Genomic DNA, 17190 nt, shown 5'->3' with positions numbered 1-17190 from the left:
CTAATTGGCATTCCCAAATTGCCTATAGTGTCATTGAGTGTGTGTGTGTGTGTGTGTCCTGCGATGGATTGGCACCCCATTTAGGGTGTACCCTGCCTTATGCCCTAACTCACCTTGAATAGGGATACTCTTCTGGTTCCTGATGGGACACAGATTTTTGTATAAAAGTAAACTTTATTATTTATTCTAATGAAAAATTGTTTTGTAATATGTGTGTGCAGCTTTCTTTGGTCCACCAGTATATTTTTTAAGTGTTGTAAAAAGCAACTACATAATAGCAACAACCTACCTAGTGTCTGTTGTCGCAATATTCCATCCCTTTAGAGTCAAGTCTGAAAATATTGGCACCCATCTAACATTACTCACAATCAGTAAGTGGAAAAACTTACTTTTTTTTTTTTTTTAAGAAAATTCCATTTTCTAACCCCAAAACATCATTAAACACAACTGTCATTATTCTAAAGTATTATTAACTATCCTAATTTACCGAAAGTAGAATTTTGCTTTTTACCAAATCTGAGGTTGAAGAGCTAATGTCAACTCTACAGCATGATGAAAACTATCCATCTGTCACAGCAAAAATGTTTAAATGACCTCAATTCATGATTTTCTTTTTTATCCATTCATATGGTTGATGGTATCCTTCTAGGTTTTGATATTGTGTTGAACGGTTCCTGAAGCGAGTTCAAGCAATTTCAAATCTCCTCAGTTTTCTTTGCTTGATGCAGCCTGATAATTCAACCCTTCTGAATTTTGCAAAACTGATGAGCACATTCAGGACAGATAAGACAATAGCTTTATTATTTTTTGTTTATGTTGAGTATATGAGATCATGGATGAAAGTGAGATCGTATGAAACGGGTGAAAAGGAAAATAATGGAGGAATGGATGAACAGACATGCTACACACATGTATACCATATACACACAGACACACACACACAAATACTGCAGACACGTTTCATACTCGCTACTTTCAAAACATTTGTGAAATCATGCAACTGTGAAAAAAAATCTACATGAATTAAACCTGCGTTTCACATGGAGCGTTTTTAGTTCAGTGTTTTCTAAAAAAAAAAAAAAAAAAAAAAACGACAAGCCAAGCAGTGCAACTATACAAATACGAGGGAGCGTTCAAGTCAAACCGGGACTGGTCATCTCATGAGCAGAACATACAGTAGGTTTACAATTGATTGACATTTACAGAAGACTTCAAGCACAGTACGGTGATGAGGTTCTCGCAGTGAACAATTTGAATGGTGCAAACGTTTTAAAAAAGGCTGTACGTTAATGACGATCCTGGCCGAGGTGGGTCGGAGCCCAGTGCAGTTGTTCCTGTAAAACATTCAGTGAAAGCCTGATACTTGAAAATGAGCAGCTAACTTGTCATCAGCTTGTGGGAAAGATGCGTCTGTTTGCTTTAACTGTACGAACAATCATTTATAAACACCACTCGCACTTTACAGGAAGTGTGGCAAGCCATTTCCACCCGTTTGGACCATTAAAGGTGTTCCTGGGGGGCCAGCGTGAAGCTTCAGATGTAAAGCAGGTCTTCTTTCTTTCTTGATTTTTAAAGCACTAGTGAAACGCTGGAATAAGTGCGTTAGTGTAGCAGGGGATTGTATAGAGAAATAAAAAGAGTTTTAGCTCTCATAACTGTGTTCTGTTATTCTACACAATCAAAAGTCCCGCTTTGACTTGAACACCCCTCATATTATAGTATTAATAATAAAAACAACATAAAACCATTTTAATGAATTGCATAAGAGAGGTCCATAAGGTAAAGGCTTGACCCAAACTTAGAACTGCTATGATCCAGCACCTTATATTCACAGTATACACAAACACCAGTGTAAAATCTGCAGAAGTGTATAAAAACAAAGCAATCCACAGCAGAAAGCGATGCATAAAAAGTCAGCTCATGTGTCCTTTTAAAGAAGAAAAAGTACCACAAGACTGCGGGGGCTGAAAGAAGGTGAAAACAAGAAAAAAAATCAGCCTATTTTCCATCAAATTTCCCGTCTGATCCGCGGGTTAAAGGTGACGAATGGTTTCGGCCCTGACTGCGTCTCGGGAAGAGTGGAACCTGTAAAAAAACATGAATTAAAGGCTCGAAATGAAATAATACATCATCATGTCTATATAATACACTTTGTGATCTCTAAAAGCGTCTGGACTTGTAGATGTGCTTCAACAGAAATAACAGCGCCATCTGCTGGTAAGCCTCGACACTTTAAATGAAAATTGTAATGAGCATGATATGTTTCTACATGTTTCTGCTCCAAATCCCACCATGTACCCACATTGTCAAAACTATAATAGTATTATTCATAATAATAATAATAATAATAATAATAATAACAACAACATGACTCAAGTCACGTTCAGCTTCCCTGCAAAAGCTCAAACCCTCTACCTCGTGTTGTGGTCTTTAAGGGGCTCCCCCTATAGTTCACACAGGCAGATCAAAGGCTTGTCTATCAATGAAATCCCTTACAGTTACAACTTACACTAAGACTTGAATGTCTGACGTCTTACATGAACAAATTGTCATAAAAAGTAATCACTGTTAATTTGCTTAATGGTTAGCACCGTTGGCCTTGCCATCAGGGTCCTGGTTCGATTCCCGCTTCTGGTCTGTGTGCATGGAGTTTGCATGTTCTCCCCATGCGTTGTGGATTTTCTCTGGGTACTCCAGTTTCCTCCCACAGTCCAAAGATTTTATATATATATATATATATATATATATATATATATATGTGTGTGTGTGTGTGTGTGTGTGTGCTCTGCGATGGATAACCTGCCAAGTGCCCCATGTCTGCTGCATACAGGCTCAAGCGGTAATATGACTGATGAGTGAGTGAGTAGCTGTAACTACCCCAAACTCCTTCCACTGTAAGGGAAAGTCGTCAGGATCGGGGGGCTTTGTGGGGGCTTTCTTGTAGGGCTGCACGATTTACTTATAAATGTATATATAAAACTGTATAAACCTTAAAAATTGTTACATTACTGACAAACTCAACATAAATTTATGACTACTACCAATTATTACCTGTGATAAATTGCTGCCTTTTGCAATTCAATAATAATATTAAAAAAAGTCTGGTAACTATTTATAAATGTTAAACAGGTGAACTAGTTTCTAATATAACTATAGATGTAGAACATGAAAATTTAATAAATAGAAAACTGTCAGTGCTGACTAAACTGCTATTGTACTGCATAAGAGGAACAAAACCTTTCATATCGTGCAAATTAGAAAACAACCCACGTCTGGCCACATCATGCCACCCTTTAGTTGACCCTTTTTTTAAATTATTTAAATAACAGCATGCCCCAAACGGTTTATCCGTAACGTAACCGCTGGGTATGTATAAAATTAGAGCTGCAATGCTGAAAATGTGCAATATTGTTGTGAAATGTAGGACTTTTCAATGTAATGTCTTTTTTTTTAATTTCCTTTTCACCCACTTTCAGTGCGTTCTGTTCAACAAACAGAAGCAAAATAACGTTTTGAACATGCAACCTTAATATTCTCTGGAATATAAAAAAACGACGGTTTATAAAAACACAATAAGTTGTTCTTTCTACATTGTCTTATTTTCTACACTGGCTGCATTCCAATACAGTTTTGACGCACCCTCATCGACTTCCCCTCACCATTTCCCCTTGGGGGAAATCCCCGTTGGTATCACAAGGGCTATCCAAAGATTTCTTCAGCTTGATGTTTGTTAGTTGAGCACTCAAAAGTTTAATCCAGAATTCAGATGCAATAACCGATGCAATAAATTGGTCAATGAAGTTCCTTAAAATTTGAAATGTCTATTAAAATACTTAAATTAATAAAAATAAATAAAACAATTTGATTTTCTGTAACATTATCTGTACATCATTGTTTACTTCATTACCCTATTCTCACTGTCTAAAATAAGTTCTCTTTAAGGCTATTATAATTATATTATAAGGCCATAATAAGAATATGATAATAAATAAGTTGTAAAATACATAGACTGTGTAAAAAAAAAAAAAAGAAGAAGATGATCAATAATTTTAGAACTTTTTCCACATAAAAGGTGGTGGGGGGGTAAAATGTGTGTTTGGAATTAAGCAATCACATTCAAGTGAGTGCTGTAATAAAAAGTGCTACAACAAAGTTTAAGGATGTTCCAATTTATACAACCACATTATTCATTATTTTTGTTCTGCCGCCCCCCCCGAAAAGAAAAGAAAGAAAGAAAAAAAAAAAGAGTTCTGTTTATTTTTAAATTGAGTTGTACAAGTTATAGATCACATTTAATGTGGAAAAAGTCAGAACTTGGTCTATTTTTGTTAACATTACAAAAACCTGGCATTTTAAGAGGGGTGTGTAGACTTTTTATAGCCACTGTATTATCCCACAGCACAGCTGTTTAGTTTCTAGAAACACTGAGCGGAAAATTTCTTACTCTGGGTGTGTCAGGGCTGCTGAATGGCGAGGGTTCAGCCGATCGGTTCTCCTTATCAAACGAGTTGTCTCTCTGCTTGTGTGCAAACTTTCTCTTTAAAGCTTCAGCGATAAGAGCAGCGGGGTCTGACGCACACACCATCCCTTTACTCCTTCTTTTTCGTACAGGTGTCCCTCCAGGCGACCTAAAAAAAATAAACATCACAGCACACATAGCTCAGGTCAATATACAAAGGGACATTATTGACTTCATGGTTAAAACATTTTAGTTCTTTGTACGACTCTAATCCTACATGGAGATCCCTGCATTTTAAAGGAAAATTCCAAGACATTCTGCCATCTATAATCCACTAATATATATATTTTTTGTTATTACTATTTATATATTATTAATAATAATGATTATTACTTACTAATATTAACTACAAATTGTTTATTTCTTAGAAAGTGTTTAATGATCTTAGATATCCCACCTCTCCCAGAAGTTCTAGGAATGTCCCACAGGGTTATTTGATCTCTTTTTGTTTGGCATCGTCTTTACTAAAGACAAAATGTGTCCAAATGAAGAACACAGAATGTTCCATGCTACACGCTGCTCGATTTAACAACAATGTTTCTAAGGTGCACATAAACACACAATTTTTACAAAATAATTTAATTAGTGGTTCAGCCCTAGCACAACCTGCCATTCCAGGTGTTTATGCACTCAGGATATTATGTTTTTTATGGTTGCTTATAAGATTTCTGACTAGATGTTTAAGTCATCGTTATAAATGTTCATTGGGCATTGGTGGCTCAGTGGTAGGTTTCTTGCCTGCTATGTGGATGGCCTGGGTTCGATTCCCACCCAATCTCAAAACTCCCAAGATAATCAAATGGGAGTGTTGAGTCATGAAGGGCTTCGAGTTTTTTTTATATTCTTTTGTGTAATTATTTGCATTTTGTGCAAGATTTATTGAAGACATAGCACCATGGTCCCAAGAATGTTATCAAAAACGTGGCTGGAAAAAGGGAGGCAATTTCAGTTTCGTTTTTTAAAGCAGTCGTTGCCAGGAGGAATTCTAATTTAATGTTAAGAGAAGTTTAATGTCCATTTATTTCATTTCATATTTTACATGCCTTTTCTAATTTTTTATATGTAAAAATATTATATATAAAAAGATATTATAGATCATAGTGTTAAATTGGTCACAAATATTTCTGGGTGGCCGGAATGGATTGACATTTACATTATTTCTTATGGGAAAAGGCTTTCACAATACCAAGTTTCACCAAACTTGTGGAACAAATTAAATTTACATGCTGAGGTACCACTGTATAAATATTCATTACTTCTAAAACTAATATGAGACAACCGGACAGGATTTCAGTGTGAATTTTAGGTCATAATTATAAACATTAAGAATAATTTTTGCTAAGGCTAACCTACTAGCTACTGTAACATTAGCTAACCTTAAAGGATTTCTGACAGGATTTTAGGTTTTATTTTGAATCTCTACGGCTAAAGCTAGCCTAGTAGCTAATATGAAGTAAACAGTCATGATTTATGTCATAATAAACGCATTTAATTCGTTGAAATTTGTATTGCGCTACAAATTTTTTCCGTCAGCCAACAATATTAAAAATATAACCAATTTTCAACACTATAGTCATATTTTTGCATATAAAAACAATCAAAACATTTAGGAAAGATATGCAAGTTTAGTAAAATATGAGGAAAATTTACATTAAACCTCACATAACCTTAATTTATGATTCCTTTAGTCACCGGCTGGTTTTTTGGCGTTTATTACTTTCTTAATTTCTACTTAAAGTGGCTCCCTTTTCTTCTTGCTAACACCCCTGAAAACTTTCTTGGGACCCATGGTGCCATGTCCTCTCTAAATCTTGCACAAATCTTGGTTCGTTTGTTCGTATGCCATAAAAAATGCTTCGTATGCCAATGCTAATTTCTTGCTAAATTGGTGAAGATTTGTAAGGGTGGGCATTCATATGCCAAGGTTCCTCGATATTTATGAATAATTATTATATTTGCTGCTTAAGGTAGCATAGTAGCTAATATGAGGTAACCTGACAGGATTTCTAGGATAATTTTAGATTATAAACATTTCTGCTACAACAACTCCTGCTACAGCTAGCCTAGTGCTAACCTGACAGGATAACCAGTAGGAAGTAGAGCCTACAAACTGATTATGAGAATAGCTAATGAGACAAGATTCAAGTCTTTTCACTAAACATTTATGCTAATTCTAGAAAACTAGCTACTACACAAAAAGCTTCTAACAGGATATTTCAGCAAAATATTTTCAATGCATGAGCAACTTTTAAAACTTACTAAAAGTACATGACTTTTCCCCCGTACATCTGTACCAGACTCCTCTCATAAAGAGCTATTTTACAGCTTATTTGCTTAAACAAGGCTACATTTAACTGCTTCACCTTGTACAGACCCTGACATATGTTTACTTTGCACTGTAGATTTATACAGAATACAGAACTGAAACAGAAAGACCTAATATGATTCATGATTAGAAAAGCGAGCAGTGTAATACAAAGCCTGTAAGACAATAAGGGCTGATTTAAAAAATAAGCCATGTAGCCCTAAAGTGCCTCTGAGACAGCATATAGAAACAAATCAAAAACATTCATTAGATACCGAATATGGTTGACTATACTTTAATTATTTACAAATGTGAACAGATCTTAAATTTGCAAGATCATCACACTAATTAATATAATAATATCTGGTTTCCAGATAAATGCATGCAAGTTTCTGCAATGCAGAGATTTTTCTAGCTAGGATATTTCACATCAATTTGCATTGTAATAATATTACTTTCCATCTAGCGTGCCTAAATTCTACAGTATTTGTCCATCAGATAACTACACAAGCTTTACACTTGTCTATAATTTGCTCTGTTTGAGAAAGAGCATTTTCCTTGTGAATGCCAGCAGGGGGCGCTAAAATAAATCACAAACTGTTTCTTTAACGAAAACCTGCATTGCAGGTTTAAACAGAGAACAGCAATATAGTAAAATCGTGTAACTCAAGAGTAGGCATACCTCTCCACATTCCGAAGTTTAACTTTGTTCATAGCCTTCAGGACATCTAACATGGAAGGAACAGCAGCTGGTGATGTCTCATTCACTCCAGCTTTGTCCTTCCTGGCTGCTTGCCTTTGTCTAATCATATCTGTCACAGAGACCCGCTCTGAGCCGACCCCAGGGGCAGGAGGAGGAGGAAGAGGTGGAGGAGGTGGTGGTGGCGGAGGAGCCGTGAAAGGAGTGGAGGTAAGCACAGGGGAGGGAAGACGTGAACATGGAGTGGACGGATTGCTTGGGAGGAAACTGTCTGCTGGAAGAAAAAAAATATTGCATGAAAGTGAAAATGAGTATTTAGACACTAATCGATCTATCCAAGGGGCTAATATATAAGAGGTGTTCAAGTCAAACAGGGACTTAATAAAATTTTTTGTGAAGTCGTAAAACTGATTCATATTAACAAAAGACTTGAAGAATAGGACAGCAATGAGATGCTTAGCTGCAGGTCCTGATCTTGCTACAAGCCATTTCCACATTTCTTCAGTTCATTTGTGATTGGGTGCTTACCTGTTGGAGTGGTAACAATCATTGCAATCTGAGCTCGTAATTTCTGTAGCTCAGTCTCCAGTGCTTGGATCTTCTTAAAGGCTTCTGGTTGTGTGCTTGATGCTTGTGTTGTGTGTGATTTCTGGTCTCGCAGGGATGCAGGAGCAGGTCGTACACACACAGCTGCTGACGTTTCGAAGCCCTGCAGCCATCCTTGTTTTCTCAGCGGGCCAGAATTTCTGCAATAGCGATCACATTATGATTCTGCGAGGAAGTCACTTGCAATGCAACAGTGTCCTTAATGCATTATAAAAACTTTGGACATGATTTTATGAAAATCCTTAACATATTAACTCCATTTAAAAACTAAGAAAACACATGTATAACATGTGTGGGCTGATTATCTGCATTTGGATGCATTGTAATTGGATGTTTGCGTATGTGTGATTGTTATACTGATAAGCCCAAACTAGATCAAATGTGTTTAACACCCCATTGTTTCCTCTCCATATATTCTCGCAACTGTAGCTAAGTTTACAGTGCAGCATTACAAACAACCTAAAGTATAAAAGCTCTTTTTTCTTTCTCCAACTACCTGAACCTGGTGTAATTGTCTCCTTCGTCCTCGGCCACCCACAGCACATCTGCTAGAGATGGAATGGCAGGAGTATCGACTGACACTTCGATATGGCCGTGTCTCCTGATTGTCTGTAAAGGAACCTGATCAGAGAGAGAAGAGCAAAAAGGGCAAAGTCATTAAAGTCTTAATTTAAAAAAGGCATTGAATCAATGCACTACTACAAGAGGTCAGAAGTATTTCCATTACACTGTTCGTGACATACAATGTTCAAGTCAAATCGGGACTTTTGCTTGTGTAGAATAACAGAACACAGCTCTGACGGCAAAAAACGGATTTATTTCTCTATACAAACCCCTACTACACTAATGCACTTATCTTGCTTGGTTACCGTCAAGTTAGAAAGTTTTTTCAGTGTGTTGGAGCCATGATCGAACTGCCTGCTTCATATCTGAAACGCTGGGCTCCAGTACTAACTACCAGCTGAGTTCCTGTAATGTGCAAATGCAGGCTATACAAGTCCATGCATTGTCCCACAAAAACAGAACGCCATTGGTGATCAAACCAGGCTGTTTTTTTTTCATAAGTGAGTTCTACTCGCTGAATCTTCACAGGAAAACTCGACCGAGATTGTAATTGACAGACATACGCCTTCTTTAAAAAGCTTCCACCATTAAAATATTTTACTGCGACTAAGAGTCTCATCACTGGACCGTGCTTGAAGTCTTCTGTATTAAATGACACTTTAAAAACTGTAATGGAAAGACCTTGCAAGAGATTAGAGGATTTCCGAACAGCAAAGGAGTAAATCTAAAATAGAATTTTCAAAAATTACATGACAAAATGCCAAAAATGACATTTGGTGGGCATTGGTTTCTTGGCTGACATGTGGAAGGCCTGAGTTCAATTCCCACCCAATGCACAAATTCCAGCCACTGGTTGCAGTGCTGATTTCAGGATGCCAAATGAAATGGGAGGGTTGCATCAGGAAGGGCACCTGGCGCAAAACCGGTGCAAAGTGGTATGGATTGTATTGTCCGCTGTGGCGACCCCTCGACAGGAGCAGCCGAAAGACTAACAACAACCAGTGGGGGTTCAAATACTTTTGCCCATATAGTGACACTAATAATCTCAAAACTGCATTACTGTATACTCAATCACTCACTCACTCATCGCTTTATTCTGTATATAAATTTATTTATTCAGTGTCACGGAGGGCCTGGAGCCACTCCCAGAAGAATAACGGGGTACACCTTGGACGGAGTGCCAATTCATTGCCGGGTAGACACATTCAATAAGCCTAATCTGTATGTTTTAGGACTATGGGAGGAAACCAGAATGCCTGGAGGAAACCCACCAAGCACAGGGAGAACATGCAAACTCCTAACATACACACACCCCGAGTTGGGAATCGAACCCGGACCCTGGAGGTGGAAGGCAACAGTGCTAATCACTAAACCACTGTATGCTGCTGCATTACTGTATACGTGAAACAACAATTAGCTACCTGGAAGTGAATCCGAGGATAGGGTGTCAGCTTGAGATTGGTTCCGATCATGCGGACGATGCTGCGATACTGTCCACATAAATTGTTTTCCCAAACTGGGACCAGCTGGAATGAAGCAAATTGAGTTCAGAGATGAGGGCAACCTATTTAGTGTTTATTTATTTAATTTATTTCAACATAAATGGAAATTATGAAAAAGTATTTGCCCACTCACCATCTCTTGGGGAACCCCAAAATATTCCAGGACACATCTAATGAGATGGACGAGGTCTTCAAGCAAAGACATGACCCCTTCTGATCTTCTGCTCCCAGTGTAAAACTGATGAACACACTGATGCAGGAGGATCAAAGACACGACATGTCCTTCAATTCTGAAACGATGAACAATCCATGCGAACCAATTTGAATTATGCAAAACGATCAAATGCTCATACTGCACAATATATATATACAATTAAAAAATATATGCACTTAATCATTACTTAAATTAAGCCCCGAAATACAGAGCTACTAACCTCTTAACTCACGCGCTCGTGCTATGTGTCCGAGAACTCAAATAAAGCTGTTTGAAGCAAAGACGCATCTGATTGGACGAAACCAAACTACGGTTGCATCCAGCCAATCACAGTGGCCGGTCTTGATTTGCGCGAGCACCGGCCGGACCAATGGCGTTGTGAGAAAATACAGTTAGTGCGAAATTTGTATTTGCGGTCAGTGTGGATGTGACAGAACGTTAAACGGTAAGAATTTAATTTATATTTGTATTAAATTAAGTGTGTTTATGTATTTCCTTGAACATAAAATAAAGCGAATTTTATTTAAGAAAAGGTCGTTATTAAAGGTTCTCTAGCGTCTAGAAATCAAAGTAAGCAATTTGTGGCTGTGTGAAACAGGTCGGTTGTTAGCATCGTTGCTAACGCGAGGTGACGTTGGCGTCTCGAGCTCGGCTAACTCTTTTAGCTTAGCCTTGTGTAACAGCAAACCTTAACCCCGTTTAAACCCGTTTTAACAGTTATAGGTGTGTTGTGGAGATTTTTTTTGTTGTTGGATGGAAAAACCATCATAGTTGCTATCTAATGCTAGTTATAAAATTATCTACGTTAGCCTGGCACAACATGAGCTGCTAAGAAATGGAGGATGCAAAAGGCTGTGAAATATAAATGAGGCATTTATTGTGAGGTAAAGTTTTTTTTGTATATATACATAAATGGTCAACTGGATGTCAAGTCTGAGATGCACGTATGGAACGGAATAGTCAGAAATTCAGCAGTTGTTTTGGGAAACATCATTCCTAGTTATCATTTATATTAATGGCATTTTGGTCGACGACTTATCTGATTATACATCTGAGGAGTTGAGGGTTAAGGGCCTTGCTCAAGGGGCCCAACAGTAGCAACATATTGGTGCTGATGAGGTTTGAACCTGGGACCTTCTGATCAGTCGTCCAACATCCTTAATCAGTGAGACACCCCTGCCCCAAAAATAAAGGGACACGGCACACTATTATCCAACCCGGCACGATAGACAGCGTTATTTACATTTACACCATTTGGCAGATGCCCTTATCCAGAGTGACTTACATTTTTATCTCGTTATACATCTGAGCAGTTGAGGGTTAAGGACCCAACAGTGGCAATTTGGTGGTGTTGGGGTTTAAACCATAAAAAACATTATCAACCCATTGAACACTCTATGGACAAAAGTGCAATATTTGGCCAAACTGAATTTAGGTGTTTCAATTATGCTCCTTATTCCCAGTGAAGGGTAATCTTAATTCTTCACCATACCAAGACATCTTCGTCAAAGCTGTGCTTTCAACTTTGTGGCAACAGTGCTTTTCTATTCCGACATGATTATGGGAATAGAATACTTGGCCCTAGAGGTGTGAGGCCACAGTGATAATCACTACACCGTGCTGCCTCAACAGGCACGTGTGGTTATGATTGTCAGGTATCCACATGCTTTTGGCCAGTGACGAGGAAGAATTCCTGTTGAAAATTTGTTCATAACTTTCTGCACATCTCGCTTGCACTTGCATTTTGTTAGTGTTTTGTGTGCTTTTCTGGCTTATTTTAGAAGCGTAAAGATGAACAGGAAGGGTGTTTAGTGTAAGTGTCTATATGGTGAATAGGGATCTTGGGATGAGCAAGTTGGCAGTCTTTATGGCCACAGCAGCTAAAATGTGCAGGATCCTTCAGGATCATGTGATGATGAGCTTAAGAATACCGGTACCAACAACAGTAAATCTTGTCCACAAGCTGTTTTTAGGAAGTATGAACCTTAAGAATCTGCACGTTAGAGTATCCAAAGCAGCTAAAAGTGAGTCACAAGTGGAAAAGTTTGGGTATCAGGATGAGTCAGGCAAGTCTGGAGGGTTAGAGGAGTGCATAAGGAGCATGTGATGTTCTTGGCCTTTAATAATAAGTCCTGAATTTTCCTTGATTTCCTGCTGGGCATTATTAGTACAAGTTTTCAAGTGGCAAGTGACCTTTACTTAGTTAAAGGTCTTTACTTAGTTAATAAATATTTAAAAAAAAAAAAAATAAATTTCATTTATGATAGAGATGCCAGGGTCAATTGGCCAGTAGTTCTCAGCTCCATGAGATTCTGCGCGGTGCAACAAAAATGCATTTTTATGCCGTTACATTACTAAAAGCCATGCCTGTTATAAAGCCTCTGATCAGCTTTTAACTCTAAACTGTCTGAATAAGTCTCAAAACCCACTCTTTACACACGCTTGCACCAGTCTCAAAGCACACAAGCACAAATTAGTCTCGAAGCCACACATGCCTGCAACTTGTGTATTTTTTTTTTCTTTTTTTCTTTTTTAAGGTTCATGGTTTTAAACTTGCAACAAAATCAGAAAAAAATATATTTATAAAATCATAATACTTACACAATCTCAATTTAAATCGAATTTAGTCACCAGCTAATGTGCATAAATACATTAATGAACTGATCACTCTAGGAGTCTTAATATAACTGTTTAATCTGAGAAAAGCTTTCCTCGTGTTAAATCTGATCTGTTTTCAATTTTAGCAGATCATTAGCAAGATGATGGACGCAATGTCAGTAGTGACCCAGCTGAGGGATCTGGCGTCAGAGCCTCAGAATCGGGTGGCTATTGCAAAAGACGAGGGCTGTCTTCCTGGTCTTGTGTTGTTCCTAGACCACAAAGACCCTGAAGTAGTGTTTGCTACTCTCCAGGTAGTGCCTTTTGTAACACTTTCAACACATTGATATCATGAACTAGGGTTGTATGCGATACTCTAGTTAGTCTGGTGTATTGTAAATTTGAGGGGCAAAGACATATGTTGTTACTTTAATGTTCCTTGTCCTTAGACTTTGAGATACCTGGCAGAATCGTATCAAAATATTAACTCCATGAAGAATGAGCTGGGTATGATGGTGAGCCTGGAGACTCTGATGGAAAAGTAAGTCTTGGTTCTGCTGATGCTCACTAAGTACGTTTTTATTATTATTTTTTTAACTTAAAATAGAATACTGACATGTCATTTTCATTTTTTCATATAGGAATGGACTGAGTTCTGAAATCACAGACCTTGCTAAAGAGGTGTATGAAGTATTGAGTGCTCCAGAGAGAAGAGAATCTTTCAGAACTCCTGTACAACCCATGAGAAGGAATAAACCTCAGTTCTTCATCAACAGTTCCAATAAAAAGGCCAAAACAGTTACCCTGCTCATACAGGGTTTGGATGGGACGGTAATTCAGTTCAATTAAATTTTATTTGTATAGCACTTTTAACAATTGTCATTGTCGCAAAGCAGCACAAGTAATTGTGTATCAGTGCCCTGTGTGGGCGTTGTGTTAATGAATTTACTATGACAGTCCTTTCACAGCTGGCACGAATTGCAAATACAAAAGATGAGCTCTAGGGACATTTTTCTAATAATGGCATTAAAAAGTTTTCAGCATTTAAACCTGATGATGAAGCTTAGAGATTTAGGAAGCAGTATACAGCGTTTTAATTTCCCGTGTGATGTAAAATGATACAGGATCGGCGAGGTGTTTGTGAGGAGGCTCTTCTAAAGGTTAAAGGAGTCATCAGCTTCACTTTCCAGATGGCTATGAAGAGAATCACAGTGCGTGTGCGTGCAGACCTGCCCACTGAGGTAGATCTTCTGTTTCATTATCTATATTAGAACTTGTTACTTGATTTGTAATTAGATCATATGTGTGTCTACCTTTTTAAAGTTGAGTAAGACAGTAGAGTGCACCTTGTCTTCCTGTTTAGAGCCTGGCATCGGCGATTGCTTCAACTAAAGTGCTTTCAGCCCAGCAGGTGGTGAGGAATGAGAGCGGAGAGGAGGTAGGTGCTCAGTCCTGCAGCAAGGAAATCATATACATGCACACACAAGCAAGGTTTTCCAACCTTTACTTCTGGAGAACACCTGCCATTCATAGTCAGGAGGTCTCCCAACACAACTTCTATGACCTTGTCCAGAACGCCTATACTAGAATGCAATATAACGCGTGTGACTGAATTCCAAACTGAACACTGATCCATGTAGTCCCTAACTTACAAACATTGAAGTTACGAATTTCTGCAGATACGAATGGACCGCAATTCTACTTCCGGTTCAATCACAGAAGTAACTCACGTGTATTGTATATAAAATAGACACAGTAGTGCACCAGATAACAATATTTAGAGCTATATAGAATATTTTCAGTGTGTGATTGTATAAAATGTTCAAAGTCTGGTATATTGTATGTGTGGGGATGTGCACCAGTTTCAATGAATCAGTTCGCAAGCACGATGGTAGAAAATGGCTGTCCTGTAAAGCTGTCCTGATGGTGAAGAATCCTAAATTTGGGAAAATACTCAACAAAACAGAGTTCACAGTCTAATACCATGGAAAACGGCTCTGTGGCGTCCAGGGGTTTACTCGTGATTTAAGGGCGCAGAGAGTGTTACATTTAACATGATAAATTTCCTTAGGTGCAGTTATCGTTTTTGGCCACATGATGGCGGTGTGGGGAAAGGGGACAGAGATTTAGTCAAGTGGATTGGTATGCTTTACATTGTATATTCTTGTCAAAGGTGTTTGACTCACTTTGTCACACTTGAGAACAGATCTGACTATCAAATGTGCTCCTGGGAACGGATCTCGTTATTAGTGATTCAGATATACAGCAATCAGCCATAACTTTTAGTAGCCTTTTTTCTTTTGTCCCACTGGCTAGCCAGTTCTCTCCATCATACAGCAGCTATCAGCCAGGAAGGGGAGGGTGTATTGTGTTTCCTCAGGACACATGAAGCCATTCGCTGCATCTTTACGAATTGCCGCAGTGCAAATCAGAAGAAATGCCATCTGTCCTCATCTCCATGCATAAACTCTGATGCCAGTGTTTAGCCGGTGTCAAGGAAAGAATATGCTGTTCTTTCCCAATCAGAGAGTCAGGGTTTTTGTGATCATAATCTTCAATTTTCATGATAGCGTTGTTTACGCTTCTACGGGTTAGGGTTAGGGTCAGGGTCTTATTATTTACATATAAATATCCTTATTTGACAAAAAAAAGATCACATATATGCTCAACCAGTAACTGTGACCTTGTTTTATCCTGCAGATTCTCGTCCCGCTCAGCACTACAGACACACACATAGAGGAGAATAATCACGTGCCCGATTATCTACCAGAAGACGAGAGCCCAGAAAAGGAGATAGACCGCGCCATCTCTCGCACTAATGCCAAACAGGATGCCAGTGGGAGCTGGCTAAGCTCAGCGGCCAGCTTTCTGACCAAAACCTTCTACTGGTGAAGCTTTGAGCTTTTTGTAAATAACTAAACCGCAGAAGGAAGGACCACCAAAGGGGAAAAAAAGGACTTTTGTAATGCAGTTTGCTGAGTTTTATCTTCTCACCCACTGCCATAAAAACACCACATGTGGTATCATAATATTCATGGCTACAAGCGTACCGCTTGATGTCTGGATTTACCTTTTCTCGCCTTTTTATGTAACATTTCAGAAATGAAATGTCTGTCCTTCGTCTCTTTGTGTTTGTACGTGTTATTTTTGTTGTACTGTTACGTTGACTTGTAGTGTAAATACATGCCTGTGGACCTAAATGGACTTAAATTTGTTCTATCACATTTCATTAAATATGTCCAGTAATAAAGGGATATGTTGACTGGAACTAAAACAGATTCAGGTTTGGTATGTAAAATCATCTGAATTTATCAAAGTGCTCATTTATTTATTTATTGATTGATTTATTGTCGCTGATGTTTCTGCAACATGATGTATTTTGCAAGTGAAATTGATTGTTGGATAAAAAAGCCAGTTGCATTCAATCTGTCGCTAACAAAATCTATATGACCAAAATTAGGTGGATAACTGACTCTCACACCAATAATGGAGCTTTCTCCAAACTGTCCCAAACGCACTTGGATAGGGATGTATGTCATAGCAGTACAATTAACCTACACTGAAATAAAGCATGTTAATTATGTGCTATTAAGGCGATGACCCTGGACATAAATCTAGCTCCATGACACATGATTTGCCATAGCTGGAGTAGAAGAACTCGTTTCCACGAAACAAATTAAGAACATTTGTAATGTTAACTCCATCCTGGTCACACTATCTAATCTCATTAATGTTTTTGTGGCTGAATGAGTACAATTTCACACAACTAAGGTTCAAAATCTAGAAGAAAAAAAATCTTCATCCCTGAAATATCAAGGTTACTATAACAGTAAAGCTAGACTGGCAAAAGTATTTGCTCGCCTGCTTTCACATGAATATGAACTTGAGTAACATCCAGTTCTTAATCCATAGGGTTTAATATGATGTTGGCCCACCTTTTGCAGTTATAACAACTTCAACTCTTCTGGGAAGGCTTTCCACAAGGTCTAGGAGTGTGTTTATCGCAAATTTTCGACCATTCTTGTCTGAAGCACCAGAAGCACATTTGTGAGATCAGAAGTCGTGGCTTGCAGTCTCTGCTCTAATTCATCCCAAAGGTGTTCTATCAGGTTGAGGTCAGGACTCCGCCAAGTTCTTCCACACCAAACTCGGAAGGCCCTTGCTTTGTGCACTGGGCTCAGT

The 17190-nt window shown here is 38.3% G+C and overlaps 2 protein-coding genes across 3 annotated transcripts; one reads left to right on the top strand and one right to left on the bottom strand.

Moving 5' to 3' along the window:
- Positions 1–778: 778 nt before the first annotated feature.
- On the bottom strand, positions 779–10677 carry mtfr2 (mitochondrial fission regulator 2). Its single transcript, XM_053482058.1, has 8 exons — positions 10631–10677; positions 10330–10486; positions 10116–10220; positions 8627–8751; positions 8053–8270; positions 7507–7798; positions 4445–4628; positions 779–2085 (listed from the first exon to the last, which is right to left on the bottom strand). Exons 2-8 carry the CDS (start codon positions 10399–10401, stop codon positions 1999–2001), a joined length of 1083 nt encoding a protein of 360 aa, XP_053338033.1. The 5' UTR covers positions 10402–10486; positions 10631–10677; the 3' UTR covers positions 779–1998.
- Positions 10678–10753: 76 nt separating this feature from the next.
- Positions 10754–16433, top strand: armc1l (armadillo repeat containing 1, like). 2 transcript variants are annotated; one of them, XM_053482901.1, is made up of 7 exons: positions 10754–10855; positions 13155–13322; positions 13458–13549; positions 13650–13839; positions 14133–14249; positions 14372–14446; positions 15709–16433. In XM_053482901.1, exons 2-7 carry the CDS (start codon positions 13170–13172, stop codon positions 15898–15900), a joined length of 819 nt encoding a protein of 272 aa, XP_053338876.1. In that variant the 5' UTR covers positions 10754–10855; positions 13155–13169; the 3' UTR covers positions 15901–16433. The 2 variants fall into 2 exon arrangements, with proteins under 2 accessions (XP_053338876.1, XP_053338877.1); XM_053482902.1 differs by having other exon boundaries at positions 10763–10855; positions 13158–13322.
- The last annotated feature ends 757 nt before the right edge of the window (positions 16434–17190 follow it).

Source organism: Clarias gariepinus, chromosome 22, assembly GCF_024256425.1.
Source record: "Clarias gariepinus isolate MV-2021 ecotype Netherlands chromosome 22, CGAR_prim_01v2, whole genome shotgun sequence".
Taxonomy (NCBI): domain Eukaryota; kingdom Metazoa; phylum Chordata; class Actinopteri; order Siluriformes; family Clariidae; genus Clarias; species Clarias gariepinus.
This window is presented reverse-complemented; position numbering and strand designations above follow the sequence as displayed.

What these genes read in the sequence shown, in the direction of transcription:
- mtfr2 (XM_053482058.1), bottom strand. Translation starts at nt 10,401, where the DNA reads ATGTCTTTGCTTGAAGACCTCGTCCATCTCATTAGATGTGTCCTGGAA. An exon ending in TTGGGGTTCCCCAAGAGATG is followed by an intron (nt 10,221 to 10,329) that starts GTGAGTGGGCAA and finishes GCTTCATTCCAG; the next exon opens with CTGGTCCCAGTTTGGGAAAA. An exon ending in GACAATTACACCAGGTTCAG is followed by an intron (nt 8,271 to 8,626) that starts GTAGTTGGAGAA and finishes TCGCTATTGCAG; the next exon opens with AAATTCTGGCCCGCTGAGAA.
- armc1l (XM_053482901.1), top strand. Translation starts at nt 13,170, where the DNA reads ATGATGGACGCAATGTCAGTAGTGACCCAGCTGAGGGATCTGGCGTCA. An exon ending in TAGTGTTTGCTACTCTCCAG is followed by an intron (nt 13,323 to 13,457) that starts GTAGTGCCTTTT and finishes CCTTGTCCTTAG; the next exon opens with ACTTTGAGATACCTGGCAGA. An exon ending in CTGGAGACTCTGATGGAAAA is followed by an intron (nt 13,550 to 13,649) that starts GTAAGTCTTGGT and finishes TTTTTCATATAG; the next exon opens with GAATGGACTGAGTTCTGAAA.